The 24269-nt window shown below is 41.6% G+C and overlaps 1 protein-coding gene across 2 annotated transcripts; it reads right to left on the reverse strand.

The window, feature by feature from the left end:
• Positions 1–2241: 2241 nt before the first annotated feature.
• Positions 2242–24269, reverse strand: si:ch73-267c23.10 (serine incorporator 3). 2 transcript variants are annotated; one of them, XM_037101703.1, is made up of 10 exons: positions 23981–24269; positions 19680–19841; positions 14562–14755; positions 8344–8423; positions 8087–8224; positions 7583–7752; positions 7347–7437; positions 6732–6933; positions 5867–6094; positions 2242–3206 (listed from the first exon to the last, which is right to left on the reverse strand). In XM_037101703.1, exons 1-10 carry the CDS (start codon positions 24017–24019, stop codon positions 3071–3073), a joined length of 1440 nt encoding a protein of 479 aa, XP_036957598.1. In that variant the 5' UTR covers positions 24020–24269; the 3' UTR covers positions 2242–3070. The 2 variants fall into 2 exon arrangements, with proteins under 2 accessions (XP_036957598.1, XP_036957599.1); XM_037101704.1 differs by lacking the exon at positions 23981–24269 and having other exon boundaries at positions 19669–19793.

Below are 24269 nucleotides of genomic sequence, written 5' to 3' on the forward strand. Positions count from 1 at the left end.
TCACCTATTTTGGTTTCAAAACAGAGAGTTTCACCAAAAGGTGAGTGATTTTCATGCCTGCAACTGAGAGACCACAGCCTCCATAATGTCAGGATGGAACTTGACAGTTGATTAATGATAACAAAAGCTCAGTTACAAAATCTGCCTTTATTCTTTACAGCATTTTCACAGCTTCAGTGTACACGCATTGGAAATAATATTTGATCATTTTCAGAATACATCTCATATTAGCAGTGCCTAAGCTCATTCTTTGACATGCATATCACAATACATTTCCTTTTCTGTTGAAGGTAATGTTTTTTAAATTGTGCTTTAATATATTATTCCTGATGGGATAATTACAGTGTTTTTCACTGTTTTGTGGTAGGTTATTTCTACGCAAATTTGACATATTTTTAATAAATAACTGTTTGTACAATCTGAATGAGGAAACTGACAATGTCTTATCTGTTTTGATGAGAACTAGTTATTTGAAAGAGTTTCACACATTAAATCTGTTGTGAAAACTGAGACAAAGCAAACAAAAAAATCATAAATCAGACTTAGAAATGAAACAGAAACTGCTGAAGCCCTACAGAGAACTTTCAACGTGCTTATCACATGCTATAGTAAATCACTTTGGCTTACAAGGCATTTGGTCAGTGTATCATATAAACCTGGTCTGGTTTATATTCTTCTGTATGACCATTCAATTAACACTGACATTAATTACAAAACACATCTTATTTTTTTTATTAAAAAGATGACATTCTTAACAAGAAAATTAATCGTAAATATGAAAACTATTCCATACTAGTGAGGAGTGATGAAATGATGCAGAAAATACAATCATCACCAATGTAGTAAACTCCATACAAATAATCAGGTTGTATTTCTGTGTTCTGTGCTGTTTTGTCATTTAAAGACTTATTTCAAAATCTGAGACAGTCACAGCTCAAAGACACCATTACACTGAACATCTTGGTCCATAAATATTTGGCAGAAACTGACTTTGAGTCATATTGCAGGAATGTCTCATGTTTATCAGCAATAGTTAACTACACGTACATCACACTACTGTCAATATACTGAAGTATCTGACAGACATAAGGCATTGGGAGGCATAGCAGCAAACTCTAAGTGTTACTCTTACTGTACGTTGTTCAAAAAAACACTTCATTAGGGGGCCAAGCCCAAGGGGACGAGGGAGCATATGCAAGCAAATAAAGAAAAGATTTAAAGATTTTTATTTTTCTCCAGCTAAAAGTGGTGCTGCAGGCTAAATTGTGCAAGGGAGGGCGGTGCAATTTGGAGGGTTGGTCCAGACATAACTACATATATCTGCCTGCAGGGGGCGCTGTAACATAGGCCAATGTGTTTTTGCCTATAACTCCCACACCGTATGTTGCACATTCAAAAACCTTGTATCCCTAGATTCCCTGAATGGAGCTGAATCACTTTGCAATTGGCCACGCCCACTTCCCTGGGCTTGTGTGAAACTTGGCACGTACACTCTTCAGCTGGACCTGATCTAAAGTGCAAAAAATGCACAAATTATTAACAAACACATTTCTGTAGCTAGCTATAAAAACACTAAACACCAAATTTGAGATCCTTGGTTGCCATGACACTGCGAAGGGATGAGCCGAATTTGGCGAATTTTTGGCCACTAGAGGGCGCTAAAAATATGGGAAGTTCATATCTCTTGAACGGCTACACCGATTTTTACGAAATTTGGTCGGTATGATGTAGGGCCAATCCTGAGGCCATATCTTGAAGGTGGTCATGACTGGGCAATGTGGGCGTGGCTTATCACAAGATAAACAACATTTTGCACATTTCGTTTGCTAAATCGCCACATATGCAAAACCTACTCTTTCCAGCTCGTCCTACAATTTAAGTGCCATTTGCCTGAAACTTTGCACATAGAATCTCCGGATGTGTCTGATGAAAAGTTGTCAAAAGAATTTTGGCACTCCAAAAAATCTGCTAGTTATAACCAAACAATCTTTTTTGCTAGATAAACAACACATATTGTTTCATATTTTGGTCAAACTAAATGCTTTCAACATTAAACTTACGTCAACTGTTCCTCAAGTCAACCAGAGGCTCTGTGCCAAATTTGGTGCAAATTGGCCCATAGGTGGCACTATAATGGATGTAAATGCGTTTTTGCCTTTAACTTCCACATTTTAAAGAACACATTCATAGATATCATATTCATGTATTTCCCCAATAGAGCTAGGTTTTCTGACATAGGCCCCGCCCACTTCTGCTGCACTTTTCCTTTGTTAAGTCACCACACACTAACCAACATAAATGCATTTTTCCTTGTCACTCTTATTTTTTGTTGCAATAATAGAAATGTAATGAAACAGTACTGATGTGGGGTCACTCCTGAGGCAATTTAAGTAACGATTGGTCAAAGTGGGCATGATTTAGGACAACAAATCCAAATTGCCACACATTCAGCCTTTTGTGCTTCCAGTGCACTTCCCATTACAGCCAATACCACGGCTCAGACGTTGGTCTGTGTCCTCACTTTTGCCCCGAGCACATCATCCTTTGGGGCAAACTTCCGTGGGCTCTGCAGTGCGCAGGGTCCGAGTCGCATGGGGGGGCTTGGCCCCTTGTTCATAACTGCTTGCAGTTCTAGTTAATACTTAAATTCTTAGAACATTAATATTTTTAAGCAATGTAAAAAATTTAAAAAAAATGTTCTGTTGTCCGAATATCTACATTGAGATTGTTTAGAGCACATACAAATTAAAATGTATGTGACTAAATGTATGTGTAAATGTATGTAAATTCACATACATTTACACAAACAACAAATAAAATGTTTTTGTGCGTCGATATAAAATATGTTGTTATCCTTGGATACCCAATTAATGAGCAGCTTCTACTGACTGGTACAAAATCACTACAGTAAATACTTGAAGCAGCTGTTATGGCTGAACCGAACCCCATTTTAATTTCATTAAAACCAGTTACGGAAACGTGTGAATTCTAAGTACATTCTGACAGTAGGCAATGTGGTTAATGTAAAAATAAATGGTGCATGAAGTGGAATCAGAGATGGAGTTCCTGATCAGCTGAAGTCTCGGTTGGTGAGGATCATAGGGGCCACCAGGGTCCAGATGTACATGGCCAAACACACCCAGCTGGAGGTAATCTTTACCCACACTGCAGGCCATTTGCTGGTTATAGTGTAGTCTGCATCCGGGCTATCAGGAACAGAACACAAAAAAAGTCCTGCAGTCATAAACATTTGTCTACTAAACGTCAATGTCAATGTCAACTTCTTGTTTCAATGTGAAACAAACATTTTTGAGACAACAATATGTAACTGTTTGACCTTATCTACCAGCTCCAAAATCAGGTTGCTGGTACAGTGTAGGAGAGGTGGTATTTAGACTCTGAATTAGTCATTTATCAAACCAGTCAATGTTGTCTCCCATTCCCTTTGGGACCCAGGTGTGAACAGCTTAACAGTGGCCATAGTAAGCAAGCCTCAGTTTCAACTGTGAAGAGAAGACTACAAGCTGAAGGTTTGACAGATCGAGTTACAGCAAGAAAGTCACTGCTAAGACGTCAGAATAAGAAAAAGAGGCTTGCCTGGACCCTGAAACACAACCAATGGACTACTGAAGAATGGAGGAAGGTGTAACGTACTGATGAATTGAAATTTGAGATCCCTAACCCTAACCCTAACCCTATCACACAGGATTTTGTATACTGTAGAGTAGTCAAACATGGAGGAGGAAGCGTGATGGACTGCACCTCAGCACTCTCCATTACCCCACTCACTGTGTCTGACCACCACGTTGTCACTTTCTCTCTCCCCTTAAAATTCACCATGTCCCTCATCCCCAGATCTCACAGGGTCACCACCCGTCACAATCTGTAATCCCTCTCACCCTCTGCTCTCTCCTCTACAGTTCTATCCTCACTACCATCTACAGGCCAATTTCTCTATTGTCTACAGACAAAGCCTCCTCTGCTCTGCTATCCTCCCTTTCCTCCTCTTTAGACACTCTTTGTCCAATCATCTCTTGACTGGCACAATCCTCTGCCCCCCTCCCTGGCTGTCTGAATCTCTGTGAGCCAGTGTGACAAGCAGCAGAGGGAAATGGAGAAAATCACATCAACCTGATGACCTTGCCCACTACCACCACCTCCTCTCTGACTTCACCTCAACAGTATCAGCAGCCACATCTGCCTTCTACCTGTCAACTCGTCTGCCTCCAACCCCAGGAAATTATTCTCCTTATTCTCTTCCTTCCTTACCACCCCCCCCCCCCCGACTCCTGATGACTTTGCAACTTACTTTACCAAGGAAGTGAAAGACATCAGGTCGTCATTTACTCCTATGTCCATTCTGAAAGCACCTTCCACAACTCTCACCTCCGTTGGCCTCACCTGCTTCAGCCCTCTCTCCTCTGAAGATGTTCACACACTAGTGATGTCCAACCATGTCACCAACTGTTCCCTTGACCCGATTCCCTCCACTCTTCTCCAAGACATCTCTAACGACATCCTGCCATTCCTCACCTCTCTGATCAACTCCTCCCTCACTTAAGCCATTATTCTAGCTCCTTTCAAGACAGCTGCAGTAAAGCCACTCCTAAAGAAACCCACCCTAGACTCAGCTGACATCCGAAATTACAGACCTATAATTTGATTTCTCTCTAAAACCCTGGAACATGCAGTCTACAACCAACTGTCACGGTGACGCTTGTTGCCGCCAGAGCCTCGTCCAATTCCTCAGTCCGCATTCTTCTCAACTTATCCTCCACGTTTGACACAGTCAACCGCCAAATCCTCCTCTCCACTCTAGCTGAACTTGGCATTGCTGACTCAGCTCTAACCTGGTTCACATCATACCTAACAAATCGCACATTTCAGGTCACATGGAACGGCTCCCTGTCCAAACCATGCTTTCTGGAAACTGGTGTCCCTCAAGGCCCAGTATTAGGACTGCTTCTGTTTTCACTATACACTAGATCACTAGGCTCTGCAATCACATCACATGGATTCTCTTACCACTGCTATGCAGATGAACAACTTTTCCTGTCTTTTCCCCCATCCTCCTCCAACAGCCAGGGTGCGCATCTGTTGCGGCCCGCATCCGATTCGATGATGGTGCTGGCCTTCAAGGCCGTCAATGTAACTGCACCTGTCTACCTCCAAACACTGGTCAGACTACATGCCCCAGCAAGAGCACTTCGCTCATCTACATAATTTGGCCGACTGGTATCCCCATCGCTGAGTGCAAGCAAAGCAAGTGACGGTTCTCTGTATTGGCACCTCAGCAGTGGAACAAACTCCCGACCAATGTCAGGACAGCGATTCCGCTGTCTTTTTTGTTCAGACTCCACTTTTTTGTTCAGACTCCACTTTGATCCCACATAGCAGAACTTTCTGAAGAATATTTGATTTCCATTGTATAAAGAATGCCACAAGCGTGTTCAGCTGCCAAAGGTGGCTACTTTGATGAGTCAAAAGTTTAGAATACATTTTGGTTTATAAATTGATTAAATGATTTCTTTACTAACTTAAATTGTTTATTTGTTCTATGCTTTAATTTCAGAGTACAACAAGACAATAGCTGCATACATTTCAATTAAAACCTGGAAAAATTGTGGTGCTCTAAAACCTCTGTAGTTTTGTGTGTCACATTATGTAACGAGGTGCACAAGAAATTACGAACATTCCATACAGCTAAGTAAATTTAGATATTCGTCACTTTAATCTTTTACATTTTAGGAAATTACCTCAGTGTTTAATAAGGTCACTCTGCCTGAACACAACATATCAATCTGCATTTAGTGTTGTGCCTGTTGTTAGAGGCAGAGACCGGTCTATTTTCTGTCACAGTACTGACCTGTACCAGTTGGTGAGGGTCATCATTATGTAGAGAGAGGCCAGGAATAGCATGAAGTGAAAGAAGGAGTAGCTGTACTGGACCATGTCCTGCTCATTGTCCTGCACTCGCCTGGGTCCTTTTGACTCCTCTGACAGGTTGGTGCTGCTGCCGCTCTCAGCCAGGATGGCTGAGTCTTTGGAAGCCATGGTCAGCTTGTTCACCTGGCAGTTGTTGGATGAACGAATGCTGCAGGCAAACAGATACAAAATGTTACTGTATATCCAGAACAAGATATTAGAAAACAAACAAAACAGAAAAGACAGCTACATATCTCACACTGACAGGTAGATGGTAACCTGAAATCTATCCAGTAAACTGAACTTTTCAATGGAACAACACGTTTCTTAGCAGTTTGCCAAGTCAAGTAGTAGATGTTTTTCAAATTCTGTCCAAGCACTGTTAAATACTTTTTGTGGAATAAATGAACCTTGGTGTGAGACTGAACTTATTTCTAACTCAGTTGACATTTCTAAATGGTCACATTAGACTCTGATAAATGAGTGTCTGATACATAACTTTGTTTATTACAGTGAAGGGGGCTTGCATGTGATGTGCCAGTTCTGAGCTGAGCTGTGAAATGCAGGTCCTGTGACATTTTTCCCACAGAAAGCTCATACTAATGAATTATCTCAGTTTAACAACTGGGTTCATTGTGCAAAAGAAGTGTATAATCATCACACGTCCTTTGCTCTTTGGAAATGTGTGTGAGTCACAGTGACTGAGCAACAGTTGACACAAAGTTTGTGAATGGAGACTGACCATGAGATGGTTTGTTAGTAGTGATCATTTCGTTTCATATCTTACCCAGCAGCAGTGACCCTACCTTGAATAGAGGATGCACAGGACAAATATAGCGAGCCCTACGATGCTCTGGGCATCCCACCACTGCAGGTAGGGGGATGTCAGGACAGGTTCCTCTGTGCCGATGATCACTACAGCTGTCTGGTTCTCTATCTCCAGAGGGGCCAGAGTGGGGGATGTGATCTGCTGGAAGATACTCAGTAGGCTGGGATTACATGCTCGGTCTGAGGGGAGGAGAGAACCCAAAGCACAATGTTTGAATGTACAGCTCAGTCTGTGAGTATAAAGGCTAAAAGAGACTGAACGTAATAGGAAATGTAAGACCCACAAGCACTATACATGAGGTTCACGAATGTATTGTGAAAATTACACTTAAACCAAACCCAATCAATAGTAACACTTTGTTTGTGGATATGTTACACATTTGATGGGGCACAGCATAACTAACAAAAACTGTGACTCTGACTTCTATAACATGACAAGGAAGCTTTTGTTTAAATGAACAACAATGTATAGAAACAATGACAAAGACTGAAGTATTGTTTCTTGTCTGGGGTGAATAGCTGACTAATTTCTGCAATTCACGACTACATCAATGTAATTACAACATTTTTTAAGCAACAGAAAACATTCTCACCAGGCTCATTGCTCATGGCAGACCAAGTCAGAAACATGGTGTACAAGGTGATGATGGAGGACTGTAGAAGACCTGAACGTGGCTGAGACTCCTGGGGACATACACACATAAAGAAGTCAGAAATCTACAGAATCACAACATCTCTTTGATAACAAGATAAAAACATTCACAGATGAAGACTGTAAGACTGAGTGGTCCTTAAGTTAAGATTGTTTACATGACTTTCAATTGTGTACCTGCACTTTATGCCACACAGACACAAGAGAGGCCACCAAGCAGAACAACATGTTGAAGCTTATGAAGAACTTGTTGATAAAGCATCCATCGGGCTTGGTGTAAAAGACGAAGAAGAGCACGACAGCAATAAATGAAAGGATGTAGTTGAGGACTGTAACCCCAAGCAAAGCTGAAAACAGAAGGTGGAGAAGGCAAAAATATGAGAAAAGAATATCCTAAAACATTCATATTGAACATCAACATACAGAGCTCTTTCCTTTTGTCTACACTTCTTGAAAGATTTTATCAGCTGTGAGCAGCGTTTATGTATTTCTTTGTTTATGGCACTGTGGAAGAGTAGAATAGAATTCATCCACAGCATAGTCAAAAAAATCAACCAATTTTAGTCTGCCTGTTGGCATTTTTAAGTGTATTTCATTTTGTAACATTAAAGTGTGAAGACAGTTCACACTTAAAACACGGTTAGAAGTTGCATGTAGCATGACACAGCTTGACTTGCTGACCTGCATACCAGCCCTTGGGGTTGCCAGTTTCCATCTTTTCCACCCAGGACTCATTCCAAGAATGGGCAAAGTCCACCAGCAGCACCAGCTGGATCAGAATGAAAAAGAAAGCTCCACCGGAGCCCACGATAAACCACACTGCAACAACAGAGATGCTGATCTATCACTCTCATTTATCTGTCATCCATTTTCACAGCTCTGTATAAGTTGAATGTCATGATATGAGGTCCCAAAAGTTTAACATATAAAGTTCTTACTGTAAGTAAAGGGCCCATCTGGGATGTAAAAGGCACCAACTGTCACTGCCACCAAGGCTGCAAACTTAAATAACCAAAATCTGCAAACAAATGATTCATGACTGATTATACAGTAGAATGTACGTAAACATGCATGTAATACATTACAGAGTAAACAAATATACAAACCAAAAAAACCCACATATTTTGACAGTAATACTTCAGCATCCCAACCCCATCAACCCAGACAACAGCATGTACAATAATACTGGAAATAAATGCAAACAAATAACATGTCCAGCCAGTGCTCTGGGACAAAAACAAAAGCACTTCAATGCAGGACGACAGACTAAAGAAAATTACAGCTTGAGTTTACACATCATAGGCTATGGGCTACACTGCCAAAAGGAGAATGGATCATATTGCACAGAGGAGTAAATAAGGGAGGGAATCGTGACTGAGGGGATATGAATGTGTTCATTATTTTTTTTCTGTTGCTCATTGCTCATGTGAGAAACTCAAGGACATCAGCTTATGTGGCAGGCTTTTATTAGGGGCCAAGCCCGAGAGGCTGGGGAAACGCATATGCAAGCAGACCAGCGGTGCTAGGAACACTATTATAATTGTAAAGATTATTTTTCTCCAGTTAAAAGTGGTGCTGCAGGCTAAATTGTGCAAGGGAGGGCGGTGCAATTTGGATGGTTGGTCCAGACACCTGCACGTACCTCAAACACAAAAAACTACATATATCCGCCTGCAGGGGGCGCTGTAACCCAGGCCAACTCATTTTTTGCCCACACCGTATGTTGCACATTCAATGGTCATGCCCACTTCTGCCTAGAAAGTTTTTTTTCGCAAAATCGCAAATACTGGAAAAACTACTTTTTCAAACTCCCCATGGGATTTTGTCCAATCTGCATGAAACTTGGAACATACACTCTTCAAATGATTTTAAGTTATCAAAAGAATTTTGCTCGGTCAAAACATGCCCAAATTATTAACGAACACATTTCTGTAGCTAGCTATAAAAATGTAAACTGTATGTTATCTCGGTCAAACTAAATGCTATTAACAACAAATTTGAGATCCCTGGTTGCCATGACACTGGGAAGGGATGAGCCGCATTTGGCGAATTTTGGCCATTAGGGGGCGTCTGTTTAGGTTCAAATATGTTTCCAGTTTGTGTTGTGAGTGTGTAATATCATTCCAATAAGTTATGTATTTTTCTTTTTCTTTAGTTATATATTTGGTTAGGTCTAACCTTCAGAGTGATAGTGTAACTGCTCTGAGGCTGACTGGGGTTTGTGATGTCAGAAGGTGAAAGGTCAGCCAGCCTCAGGACCAGTTGGCTGAGGGACTCCTTTCTATGTTCAACTCCTGGTAGGTAAGGGCTTTATAATGGTAAGAGGCAGGGTCGCTCGTTTTAATATGGCTCCAGAACTTAATAGATCTTTTTTTCCCCCAACTCAGCCCTGCATGCAGAGTTTGGGGTTTTTCTTTGTACATGGAGGATACTTTTGCAGAACTCTGTGTGCAAGGTTTCAATTGGATTTTTGTCACACTTTGCCTAATCATGTTGTACCAAGGAGCCCCATACCTCACTGCCATACAATGCAATTGGTTCTATAACTGATTTAAATATTTTGAGCCATGTCCTAATTAGGATTTGGATTTGAATTGAATGCTTGACGGCATAGAAAGCCCTTTTTGCCTTCTCTTTGAGTTCCTTCACGGCAGAGCAGAGGGTTCCTGTGGAACTTATTTGTAAACCCAGGTAAGTATATGTATTTGTTTGCTCTATGTGTGTCCCACCTATTTTAAATGTTGGTTAGTTTCTCTACAACCTTAATCTTTTTTGGAAGGTGATAATTTTGGTTTTCTTCATGTTGACTGTCAGGGCCCAGTTCTGACAGTACTGATGAGAAGGTCCAGGTTCTCCTTTTTTCAACCATAGAACCTCCGTATCCCTATGCAGTTGCGCTAATGCGCAGGGATACGGCAGTTCGACGGTCTGTTAAGTTATGTTTTTATGGAAAGTAAACCTCTGGTCCAGCAGCTGGGCCTAGCACTGTATTTCGCCGCTCGCAGATCACCTGTTGCCCAGTTGCACTAAAGTGTAGGGATACGGAGGTTCTACGGTTGAGAAAATGTAGTGCCAAAAGAAAAGGCAGTCTGACAGCGATGTAAAGCGGTGCGAATTTTCCCTTTACAATGTACACTTGAACTGTTATCGATTTTTTAAGGTGAGCCTTGTTTTAGGTGGTTTATTTCTCTTTTTCTCTGGACCCTGTTCACTGCAGTACAAAGCTGAGTGTCTGGGCTGGAGCGGCGCTCTACTTCTCCAAACTGAGGCCGCAATGATCGTGATTACGGTAGGGAACAGACCGACTATAGATATGTACTTTATATGACCCCAGAAGAGACTGGATGTCTTCACTGACCATTGCGTCCTGGTACTGTTCCAGGCTGTTTCGTGCCCATTTGTATCCGTTCTTTATTTTGTACAGTTTACATGGCTGAGAACATGTGTTACCCGTGTCTGCTCTTTTCAGATACAAAGTGATCTGAGAGTGATCTGATAGAGGTGTTTGTTCTTTCACCGTGAAGGCTCTCAAAGAGGTTTGGTCTAAATCTGTTACAGCATAATCAACAGTGCTGCTGCCGAGGTTTGATTAATATGTATACTGTCCAAAGGAGTCCCCTCGCAGCCTTCCATTGACAATGTACACACCCAGCTCTCTGCAAAGCTGTAAGACTCCTGTTTGTGTTTGTCATAATTATTCCTGTTGGGAAGGATAGGGAAGGGGTTAGTTTCAGTGATGTAGCTGTCACCCTCAGTACTAGTAAACTCTCGCTCCTCACCAGTTCTAGCATTTAAATCTCCAGTGATCAGCACAGATCCCTGGGCCTGGAAATGACTCATCTCTTCTTCTATGGTGGAGAAAATCTCCTCTATGAAAAATGGAGATTCTATTGGGGGAATATAATTTGCACAAAAAAATGTTTTCTCAGTGGATATTATATTGTTTTTCATCTTTAACCAAATGTAATATTTCCCTTTTTTTTATTATTTCTGTTTGCTAGTTCTGACTTATACCATATCAACATTCCCCCTGAGTCTCTACCCTGGGTGACTCCATTTAGTTTTGTTGATGGGATTATAAACTCTCTATAGTTAGGGGGACAACCAGTGGGGGCATCTCCTTTGCACCAAGTCTCCTGTAAAATAACAATATCTACATTGTTAACCCTGTCTAAGAAGTCAGGGTTTCTACCAAATAAATAAGAGTTTAAACCCTGAATATTCCAAACAGATAAGCTAAATGATTTCATTGTAATTGTAACAGATTGTCATTTTTAAAAAGAGAAGAAACAACTTATCGTTCTGAACATAAAATTAATTCACAATGTGATGACTACACAGACCATAAATTTTCATATCATAAAGTGTTTCACATGTGTATACACATTGTTTAGTTTAGTCTATAGACCTTTTATTAAAGAACCACTACCTGCTCATTACCACTGACCACGACTGTGGCCCATAAGATTAGAGCGTACTGTACTCAGCATGTCCTGGATGGCTCTCAGTTCACTGTGGACGGGGCCTGCTGCTCCTCTGACCACCTCATCATAGGACGGTCTGTCTGACTGGGTCTGTTCCTGCTGCTGTTGTGGAGGAGGTGGTGGTGCAAAAGGTCTGGGAGGTGGCGTGGTCCTGGGTCTGGGGTTGATTTGTGCAGACTTGATATGGCTGCTGCTCTCCTAAAGTCTGTGTTGACGGTGTATGTAATGCTGCCTGGGCCTGGGTTGGTAGGCTCTCCTCATCGTGCTGAGGGCCAACCCTGAGAGGTGCCTCTCTGTTGTTGGAGTGTTAGGGGTTCCTGAGTTGCTCCCTCTGCTGAGTGTTCCTCTTTGGTTCAGTGTCACATCTTTCAGTGACTATCCATGGCAGCCTTTGTGTTTGGACACCAAAGTTTTGCCACTTTCTGCCTGGGGAAAAGCCTCTGCTCATCGATAATTCTTCCATTTGAGTCGATCAGTAGCACAACATCTGCTTTTGCAGTGGAACTTTCTGATCTAATGGGACCATCAGAGTGTGTGGTGTGGTTGCTGAACTCTGGCTGCTCTGGTTGAGAGAGGGGATCATCCTGCTGGGTGTTCTGGGAGGGGTGCACTGCTGTGTGTTGGTCAGTCCTCAGTGGCTCAGACTCAGTTTGGGAGTTCATCTGTTCCTTCAGACCATCTAGTGCTCGGTCCCTCTCTTTGAGTTCCTCTGTCAGAGCAACAATCTCTCTCTCTCTCTCTCTATTGTCTTTTGGCATATAAATATCTAGTTTGAAAAGATTTATTTCTTTACATAAGCAAAATGCTTCTTGTTAATGAGGATCATCTCTCTCTCCCTCTCACCGCTGTCTGCAGTGCTGCGCATCACTACCTGCGTGAATGTGTTACATCCAAATGAGTCGGAAGCAGCAGCAGCCCGTTCCTAGACATGGTCTTAGATGAAGAAAATGAATTTTGGGCTGTTTTGGGTTCATATGTGTTTCAGAATGAATCTCAGATTTAATATATAGGCCCTCGACAACATTCAAATGATAACCTGTAGTTTAGAAATTAGTTTAGTAACCTAAACGTTTTAACACCTGTTATTTAACAGAGCTGAACAGAGTTTATTGACAGAGGAGACAGAGTGTGGTTGACCGAGGAAGATAGTTAGCTTGAAAAAAAAAAAAAATTTCAGTGAGGAAAACATCGCCTGACTTATAAGTTTAAATTCCCACTGGCAATAAAAATCTGAAGAAATCTGGATTTATTGCTCATTTGTAAACACAATGCTTATCAGTCTATATGCAAGAATCTAAATGTTTATTAATTAAATTCTATTCAAATTCACTTTATTGGCATGAATGCCGCAACAACAATATTGCTAAAGCAGCAAGAACCACAAAAAGAGTACCCAGCATTATAACGGCCAAGATGGCCATTTTGACGGTTTTCAAATATATATATGTGCAATAACTTTGTTGAATGAAAAAATGCAATACTGCTGTTAGATGACTTTTCCTGAAAGTGTCTGTATTTTAATTTAAAATAGTTTTTATATAAATTCCACAAAACACAAAGAAAATATGATATGATTTACCTATTTTGGCCATAAGTCATATTGACTGCACATCATTGCTTGTGTCTAACTTTGTTAGCGGCCTCCAGCTGTGCTTCTTTATGAATTTACTTGTAAGTTAATTATTATATAGTTGTATTATATCGCCTGGTTGGCACCATGGGCAAACGAAAACGGGAGTTCATCCCTCCATGAAACAGCGGAGCGGAGCTGTTCAACACGAAGGTGCTGAAGTGATGTGACTCTGACTGTGTACCAGGGAAAGCCGAGGAAGAATATTTGCATCCTGAACACCGTGCACACAGGTGTGGACACCTTTAGTGGGGTGAAGGCAAAGCCAGAGTCTGCGATGTACTACAACGACACCAAGTACGGCGAGGACGTTCCGGACCAGACGGCGAGGGCGTACTCCGTCAAAGGCGGAAAGATGTCCAGTGGCAGTCTTCTATAACATCCTTGACCTGGCTGGGATCAATGCCCGCATCTTACTCAAGGAGTGCACCAGCAGCAGGAGAGCTCGGAGGAAAGTCCTGCACCGACTGGCAGAGGACTGAGGGCAGAATACATGGAGGGGAAAGGGGCCGCGGCAGTCGGCACAAGGTTGGCAGCAGTGGAAGCAACCACCGCAGCAGCAGTAAAGCAGCAGACACGGAGGCAGTGCCGGTCCGAAAGAGCTGCAAACTGAACAAAATGTTGGACACTTGACATGCCACAAGCCCGTGTGTGGTAACTGTGCAGTAACACTAGAGCTGCGGTTCCATCTCCACAGTTAGCTTCGGCTTCGTCAGCACTGCACCTGCTGCCAGTGACCGCAATTCCTCCTAACGCACTCACTGATTTGTGTGTGTGTGTGTGGGGGGGGGGCTCATTTTGTCTTAAGTCCTGATTACTAGAACCATGACTACAAACATTTGTTGGTTATTTGTTTGCAACTGTAAAAATGTATTTAATGTGTGTCAACATGGTTGCCTTATATTCTACTGCAAACTAAATCTACTTGTAAATAAGACAACATGAACTTTAACCTAAACAGTGAAAACAACACCCACCCTCCACTGCAGTATGTTGATAATGAAGTGTGTGTGTGTGCTGCTGCTGTTGCTGCAGTGCTTACCCATTGTGAATGGCAGCACGAGGGTCTCTGCTGGTCTTGATATTAATCATCAAAATGGAGCAACCCAGGAACCACATACTCATGCCAAAGCAGATGCGGTACACTGCCTTGTATCCCACAAACATTTCACAGTTGACATCAGCCTGCAGGCCGGGGATAGAGAAGCCAGCTCCGTCTTCACAGAAGCCTGGGATCTACAGCAAATCACAGGCCGTCACTTTTTAATTCTACAAAGCATCTTTGTACAGGATCACATGACCAGTTACTTCTACATTCAGATTCAGAGTAATAATAAGAAATAAAATCAAAATAAAAGTATTACTACTGTATTACTAAAGATTTAGATAAGACAGCTTGATTTACATATATCAATGTGTAAATTAAAATGTAAGATTGGTCTATATATCATCCGATTTTGAAACTTTCAGATACTGACATCAGCATCAGCTGAAAAAGTGTATCTAATGCTGTCCCTGTGGGACATTTATCTGCATTGACTGTTGAGTGAGAACATTAAGCAGGCAGCTCCAACTGAATTCAACCTGTGTATTGGCTAGGGTTACACTAGCTGCTGTAGCTGTGTTATCTCAGTGACATTCATCATACAAATGCACTAATCAAACATGGTGTACATTGTAAATACATCATCCCTATACCATCTATACAGTGTATACAGTCTCTGTGTTTGCTGTGATGACATTTAATGTCCATGACAACCGCTGTCTTAATGTAGATATTTTTAACACACAGGGAGCTTTATAATTAAACTGTGAGACATTTAATGATGAATTTAATGTTGTAGAACAAAACACATACATCCTCAGCCTGTGGTAACCACAGACCTTATTTCAGACATTTAACTGAAAACCAATTAAAATTAAAGCTGCAAGCAGCGATGAACGAGCCCTTGCAGTCCATGCACGTTGGGGCATGCTGCTGTCAATGCATGCTGCCGTCGATGCACGCTGCCGTCGGGGCTTGTCCACGCAACACCTTCCGCTGAGGAAGTTTTTTCTTTTATAGTTTGGCAGGCTGCTCCTGCTGGTATCAAACAATGTATTCTGAAGTCACAAGAACTCCCTGCTATCTACATAAAGCACAAATAGTGAGAGGACTACCACTGTGTGACTCTACTGATTGTTAAAGAGAAGTTTGTATCCATTAGCAAGGCTGAATTGTCAAGCATTTCCATAAAAAGCTGAATTTTTCAAAAGCTGAAAAGGCAGAAAAGGTGAAAATTAATAGGCTGAATAGGCTAAAATTGAAAAAAAAAAATTGAACATTCAAAAAATTGAACATTTTGATAGCTAAACAGTTTCTCCAGCTGAACATAAAGCTGAATGTATAAAGAAGGTGAAAAGGCAGAAAGATGAATATTTGAAAAAGCTGAAAAGGCCGAAAAGATGAAAAGTAAGAGGGCTGAAATAGCTTACAATGGTGAACAGTTTCAGTGGCTGCACATATGCTGGAGCTGTAGCATAGCCAAAGTTGAAAATGTCCCCATAAGAATGAATGGGGAAAAGCCAACCAAAACTCCTGCAATTTTTGAAAAAACTGTAATGGTTACTGGTAATATATTTATGTATTGAGTAACAGGAGACATTGCTGAACTCAGTGATGTCTTTTTTATATATGTAGAGTGAAAAATGAGGGCACCAGAGCGAGAGACAAAACAGGTACCGTCTGCTCGCTGCCAGAAGTGTAGGCTCAGAATTAACATTGCGGCTTATGGGGGAGATGCTGGAGTGCTTGTCGCTCTGGGGCTTCTACAGGCAAAACTCTAAGTCGTACATCTGAAAGAAGACCATCAACTGAAAGCCAACAAGATTTCCTACATTTCTATGTATATATTGTCTATGTGAAATAAAAGATATGGGGTCCAAATCAAGCTGAAGAGAAATTTATTCTAGCTGCTCTCCGCTCTAGCGCTTATGTCAAGCACCCTAGCTCACGCAACACACACCCATAATAAAATCAGAAGACAAGCTAAAAATCCTTAAAACTAAAACTGTGATGATTTCAAAACCGTAAAATCTTTTAAAAAGCTGAATACATGCCCAATAGTTAGAGGTCTTTTGACCCGTTAAAAGTTGGAATGGTGTGTCTAGCTCAAAGTATCAGGGACAAGAAGAGGTTGAAAATCGATGAGTTTTGAAGAGGATTTGAAGATTTTCCAACATACTTCCATTCACACTAATTAGACTGCGTCCGGAGCGCCACCTACTGGCTGATTTGCACCAAATTTTGGTAATTGGACTGTATTTGGTGAAGATATGAAAGACTGTTTGAACACAATGTGCAGGAATTTGTTGTTTTATATTTTGGGTGTTTTTTGGACTATCAAAATTCTTCTGCTAACTTTTTGTCATGAGGGTCCACAGATGCTTCTTGCAAAGTTTGGTGCAAATCAGTCAAATCACGTAGGAGGAGTTCGGAAAAGTACGTTTTTCATTTGTAGCAATTTTGCGAATGGAAAGTTACCGCAAAAGTGGGCATGGCCTACAACATATAATTCAGCTGAATTCAGGGAACAAGTAAATATAAATATTGATATTGAACTACTGTGCATTTCTCTCAGACCCTTTTACCTCCCGAGGGACTTTGGCAACATTGTCATGTGCTCAGCGTACCCCCCAGTAATAATGCAGCCTGAGCTGCAGCTTGTATTGCAGACTGTGTCTACAATCAACTGCAATGCAGTCCGGGAGCCCCTGTCTTTATTCTTGGAGATCTTAACCACTGTAAACTGGAACTGTCCCTTCCTGGATTTAAACTATATGGTAAGTGTGGCACTCCAGACAATAGAGTGCTGGACAAATGTTATGGGAATATTAGAAATGCATACAGTGCCAGACCAAAGCCCCCTCTGTCAAACTCAGACCATAATACAGTCCATCTGATACCCACCTATAAGTTTTTAAGAGCAGTAAACCATTAACCAAGACAGTGACTGTATGGTCCAAAGACATTATAGAGACACTGAAGGGCTTGTTTCTCTGTACAGACTGGGACATTTTTTATGGTTTGGGTATTGATAAAGCCACTGACACTATTACAGAGTATATTAAATTCTGTATGGATTGTGTAGCTACCAAGAACATTATTACAATCTACCCTATCAATAAGCGGGACATCACTAGAGAGGTGAAGAGTCAAAGGGAGCAATGGGCAACGCATGCTAAAGTGCCCTCCTAGGAGCCAAAACGTGTGCTAAAGTGCCCTCTTGGGATCCAAAAAAGCATGCCAAAGTGCCCTCTTGGTTGGCAAAACACACTGAACCGCCCCCTTGGCTGGTTAAAACATGATAAAGTGCCCTCTTGGGAGCCAAAACGAGCGTTAAAGTGCCTTCTTTTCGCCCCTGCCCTTCAAAAAGTCTGCGCATGCCACTGATGACAACACATAGAAAGTGCCTCATAACATGTGATGAGCTGAGTAAAGCAAACAACGTCAGTGATTTCTTTCTCAGGTTTGATACACAGGATTGTTCTTAAAATCCAGTGACTTTTCAGCCATGTATGCAAAAATAAATCTTCAGGCCCTGATGGCATATCGGCTTTTCTCCTACAGACCTTTGAAGCAGAGCTAACCCCAGCGTGGTGCCCTGTGTTTCTGACGTCTGCAGATTCTCATCTGGTTCCTGCCCTCTGGAAAAAAATCTACCATTATTCCCATTCCAAAGAAACCCTGTCCCACAGAAAACAATGATTACAGACGGGTGGATTTAACTTCTGTTGTCATTAAATGCTTTGAAAAATACATGATATCTATGTTGAAATCTGAAATCAATTCTGAACTAGATCCACTCCAGTTTGCTTAAAGGCAGGGGAGGAGTACAGACAATGCAATTAATAGCATCACCCACCTGACTCTTAAGCATCTGGAGGATCCCAAGGCTTATGCATGCCTTTTGTTCATTGATTTTAGTTCTGCTTTCAATACATTAGCCTCATCTGCTCTTACAGAAAATGACACAGATGAATGTTAATCCTTTCATTATTAGGTGGTTTTATTCTTTTTTAACAGATAGAACCTAGAATGTGAGGATTAATTCACTCACTCACTTTCGGAATCCAGATGCATCAGTACAGGTGCACCTCAGGGCAGGGCAAGCTCACTGGACCTGTTCATCCTTTACACAAACGACCACACCAAGAGTCTCCCGGGCAACCTGTTTTTTAAACTTTCTGATGACACTGCCATTCTGAGCCTGCTTTACCAGAACTCAGACCCATCACTGTACTTCACGGAGGCTAATAAATTTGTTCAGTGGTGTGACGAGAACTACCTTATCATTAACATAAAAAAAACTGAGGAGATGGTTTTTGACCCTCGGTAGGTCCATACACAGGGAGAAGATCCAACAGGTCACATCTTATAGGTATCTGGGTATCCACCTGGATAACCTCTTCAGCTGGAGAGATCATGTAGACTGTGTGTTCTCATTTACAGCAAAGGCTGTATTTTTTACGCAGACTGAATGTGTTTGGTGTCAGCCAGAACATCATGTTTTTATTTTATCAGGCAGTGATGCAGAGTATCATCAGGTATGGGATGACGGCGTGGTTCGGCAATCCCTCCACACAGTCAAAATCTAAACTGCAGCGCCTGGTACAGACTGCTATGAAGGTGAGGGGGAGGACTAACAAGCTCTCCCTTCAGTCCATCTATGAGCAGTCTGTACTCAGGCAGGCGCAGAGACTATGGTCGGACCCGTCCCACATCTTTCAAAGGGATTACGAGCTCTTGCCTTCTGGCAGAAGTTACAGAATCCCAAAATGCAAATTGAACCGTTTTAAATACTCTTTCGTACCCACCTCTATCAAAATTTTAAATAGATCTGTATGCTGAGGCCTCGGAAGTGTGCAATAACTTGGTGCTCTGTTCGTTTGGTTTTTTTATTTGTTTTTGGATGTGTCATGAGTGTGTATGTAGCCTACGCCCGTACGCCTTTAGCTGTTATATGTATTTTTATGTGTATTCATTGTTTATAATGGCAGCTTCTACTATGCACATGCACTTTGATTCCATGACAAATTTCCCCTTGGGGACAATAAAGTATATTCTATTCTATATTTGACACAGAAATGGTGTTAATGTTTTTCCTTACTTCACTCATACCCTTTTTAGCTGTTGATCAACACCTGGTGACAGCATGATGCAGGCGACGATGGTCCACAGCAGTAAGATGAAGGCATAGATGATCCTGGTGACTGTGGAGTTCCTGGTGCTTGGACAGCAACTGCACATCAGACAAGTTGCGCTGCTGCACAGGCATGGTGCCTGGGAACAAACAAAGTCACACTTCACCACATCAGTCTGTTAAAGGAGGAACATCTTTGCTGAGACTCTATGAAAGGGAGCACTGAGGCTGTTCTGAGGACTCCTGGTGGACCATGAAACTGTGCCTTTCTCTAAGTTGTCATCCATTTGTGAACACAAATGTACTTTCAATAACAATAATAATTAAAGCTGCAAGATGCGATGAACGGGCCCTTGCAGTCCATGTGCGGGGTGTGCTGCGTAGATGTATTCAGGGCAAGACCCCCGGGGCGCCGTATGGGGGGGAAGTTAGGCCAATTCCAAGCGCTCCTGACTGACAGGGGTGCCAAAAAACAGGTTAAATAAATAAATAAATGAATAAAACGAAATTATTAAACCATCATCATTGAGTATATTTCAAATATAATGATAAAATTACTGATCTCTTTGTTTTTCCTTATTTTTGGCAGTAAAAGGTAAATATCCACTGACTACCCCCCTGTATCTGCATGAAATGGTTGGTCCTGCCTTAGCGCACTATATTATATAAATATATATATAAATATATATATATGTACACACTGCACTTCTTGAGGAAAGAAAGGAGGATGGATTTTGGTGAGTAATACATTTATTTACACATTTTAATGAATTTTTTTGTCATTTAATTAGGTTAATATTGATGTTTCTGCTAGAAATGATGTATGTACAGCAGCTGTGGCTACAGCGAAAAGAAACTTATCGAATTGTCCTAATTGGGTTTCTTGCTTTAGTAATGGCATTCATTCTTGCGACATATCTGTGATGCAACTCCCTGTTATACTGCATTTCTGTGTAATATTTATGGTTTCTATAGCTGTGGAGTCATAATGATGGCATTAAGAGTTGGATTAATTCATGTAGGGTACCAGTGAAGGCCTAGGTGTGAAATGCACGGCCCGCCACTGGTTTTGAGATGCTGAGATAAATGTGTTGGTCCGCTGCCTTGCAACAGCCTTTAAACAAACTTTGCCGTGGACCATGGTTTGTTCGAGGTCTGACACTACAAAACCAAATTACTAACAAGACAGTGCCTTTTTAGCAGAGCTCTTAGCTTACTGCATGTTGTGTTTGTTTCTCAGTGGAAAGTGCATGCGGGGGAGGGCGGAGCCCACTATGAACTACAGGAGCCTGTGGGGAGCAGCGGCAGAGCAAGTTAAAGAGAAAATCAATTTTATTTTTTTTCAAATCGTCCACAAACTCAAATTAATTGATTTTGCCGATTTATCGCCCAGCCCTACATATATTCCAAACATTGATCTACAGCATAACCACATACATTGTGTTTGAAAAGAGGTGTTTTTTTATGACATAGACATCTGTCCATCCACTGGGCTTGTGATAGAGCTGCTAAGCTACAGAAAACTTCACCCACACTGTATTTGACTAAAAATACCCTGAATGAGATCAGGCATCAGATTTGCAGAAGATGGTGTTAGTTGGATCAATTCACTATTGTCAGAGGTTATTTAATGGGATTGACCACAAAAAATGCTTCAAAAGCTGTCTGGGGTGTATTTCCTTTCCCTCCTCACCCATGTTGTCCTGTTGTTAAAGCTTAGTGCTGGGCGGTATGACCAATGGTTTCACGGTATATGGTGGTAATTTTTTTTTCATGCATAATCAGGTGTTCACAGCATTTTCTACTAGTTGAGGGAGTAATTACCAGCCCCTTTAGATAGTAAAGGGGGCACATATGCTGCAAAGTAAAGGCTGCACTCTGCCGCACTGTCTATCTAAAAGGGAGGTTTAATATTCCTTCTTTCCCAAAAAGCCTCCACTGGGGTAGGCATAAACATGTGATGTGACATGAAGCAGGAAGTTGGGTGTGAACAGTGACGTACAACATATGCATTGGAAGAAATGTGGCAACACTTGATAGATTTACTTAATTATAGACCCATTGCCCATATTCTCACCTCCTCAGTCAAACACATGCCGATGTTAAACCTCCGCTATTAAAGGAAGCGTGCAGCGGACCGCCTCATGTTAGCTGCCTCAAGCAACAGGAAGGGAAGCAGGTCGAATTTGTCCTCAAAAGAGCTTTACACTGCACCCCATTGGCGTTTAGAACTGGGTTCCTAGCGGGGGGCTTTTAATTTGAAAGTAGCGACCGTTAGTAGCTTGCTGCTACAACAAGCTGACAGCTACAGAGACCGAGGAGACGTGAGTCTCTCCCACATCTCAGCAGCTTTCCAGTTGCTCATCTTGACATCTGCGGATGAAGTCAAGAATTGCAATGTCTATTCGAGCCATCTTCACCTTAAACACCAGAGGACAACAGTTTACCCTCACCACGCCTCACAGTTGCACCATGCCTGTTTAGAAGCGCATTGAAAAGGGTCTGGGCTGAAACAGTGTTACAGGGCGTCGCGTAATGTTACGTAAGCTGCTTGCACATCATTGTGTTGTCTGTCTCTACAATGTGCTAAATATAATGTTCTGTATATTGTCCAAAACTGACACAAGCAGAAAGTATAGAATTTCCTTTTAAATTGCGAATTGATTCTGATCAACCACAGAAGAACACATATTGTAAAACTGAGGGTACATCTGAGACAGATAATATTTTCCTTTATAAAGGACTAGCAAATGCAAGAAGGTTTCACTTCAATAAAAAACAGGCTCTGCCCACTGACCTGCTTCAGTAGTCTGTGTATGTGCTTTAGTCTGTCTCTTAACTGAGCAGGTCAAGAGATAAGGAAGACGGAAGATTGTAAACAAGTTAATACCCCTGCCAGCCAGACAAGGTCGACTTAATACAACCACAGACTGAGCCATGGTGACGTGTGCCAGAAAACATGCAGGCAGTACATGACCAGCCATGTCACACTCTTTCCTGACCTGAACCAAAATAAATTCTGGAAATGTGTTTGTTAGTGTAAAATCAACAGAAGAATGTCGACATTTGTTCGAGCACCACAGAGCTTTGACAGTCCTCTATGGCAAAGAACAGACAAGAGAAAGATAGAGCTGAAATTATTTTTAAATTCCTTCATAATCTATTAATTGCTTAATGTATTCTTCACTTTAAAATTTCAAGTAGGCCTAAAGTCACAGCTTTGAAATGCTATGTTTGTTCCTTTTCTCTATTTCAAATTTGCCGCAAATTGTCTACCCGGAGTATGTGATTATTTGACAGCTTGTGATGTATATTTGCTTGTCTTTGACATTTAAATTTAAAATAAAGTTGTTGGATTCATAGAATAAGAATTTGTGCTGCCTGGCACCTGAAGCTATCAATCCTTATACACGACCTTCCAGAGTTAGGCCTACATGTCCTAATCCTTATCATTACTCTGGAACAGATCCTCTCCAGACTTCATACTAAACTGTTACTAAACTGTTATGTTCTTTCACCAATCGCATGCTGTTATCGTCGTCTGCATTCATATGTTGACATGATTATAGTCCTGAATAAGGCGCCTGTTGTGGTCTTACAACCAGACAACCAAGCAAAGATAATCCAATTAAACCCGTGTAAGCAGAATACCTACTGTGTTATCATTACCGTGTTGTGTTGTGCTTCAAGTTCAAGTTTCCTCAAGTTAAACATGTTTTTTAAAATAGATAGTTAGCAAGATAGCAAGCTACAGGCTACTGTTACCCGACTGCAGCACCGCACTGATGGTCACTAAGAATGACGTTACGGTTCACGGTAAGTTACCTATGAAATGTCTCAGTAACGTTAATCCAGAATTCGGTAAAGGAATCTTCTTTAATAATATGTCAACCATTACGACGGTTCGGATGATATGTTTAACCACGGTGCTGGTCAGAAGTAAAGCTTTACTAAACCACTGGAATATATCCCTGATGAAATATAACTGAACACAGCGCTGCTAAGTGAATACTCCCACCTGCTGCTCAGCGAATAAGTATCCAGTAACACGCAGTCGCGAGCTCAGGTGCTAACTTCTGTTCTGTTTCATCTTAGCGGGTATTAAAACAACATATATTTGAATGGAGTTTGGCGTCGCGTGCTCTCGCTATGTAGCCTAATTGTGGAGTAACCTGTGGCTTTTTACTCTTGGTGACGTCATCGTATCTTACATTTCAAATGGATTGAGACCAGTAAGGTAGTTAACAGCACAGTTTATATTTGCATTATCAGAACTCACCCAGCTTGCGGTGGAAAAGGCCCCCAGAACAGCTCCCATGGCTGTTGAGTTTGTGGACAGGAGCGGGCAGTATGTGGGCTGAACGCGTCTTCTTCGTCCCGTTAGTTCTCCTCTGACCCTCCAGGATGGATTTCACACAAACCAGGCAAATAGACTGTGAGGCAGCTGCACAGGACAGCTCCTGTCTAACTTTAATCGTCAATATGGTATCTCGGCGGCCGGCTTGTGGAATACAGTTATGATTTCCGCTCTGTGCGTCTGTGAGCTCCAGCTCGGTGACGTCATTACC

The sequence above is a fragment of the Acanthopagrus latus genome, chromosome 6 (genome assembly GCF_904848185.1).
Source record: "Acanthopagrus latus isolate v.2019 chromosome 6, fAcaLat1.1, whole genome shotgun sequence".
Lineage (NCBI taxonomy): Eukaryota > Metazoa > Chordata > Actinopteri > Spariformes > Sparidae > Acanthopagrus > Acanthopagrus latus.

Coding starts and splice junctions, on each gene's coding strand:
- si:ch73-267c23.10 (XM_037101703.1), bottom strand. CDS start 24,019: ATGGGAGCTGTTCTGGGGGCCTTTTCCACCGCAAGCTGG. Junction 8,225..8,343: donor AGATGGGCCCTTTACTTACA/GTAAGAACTTTA, acceptor CTGTTGTTGCAG/TGTGGTTTATCGTGGGCTCC. Junction 7,753..8,086: donor CCCCAAGGGCTGGTATGCAG/GTCAGCAAGTCA, acceptor TTCTGTTTTCAG/CTTTGCTTGGGGTTACAGTC.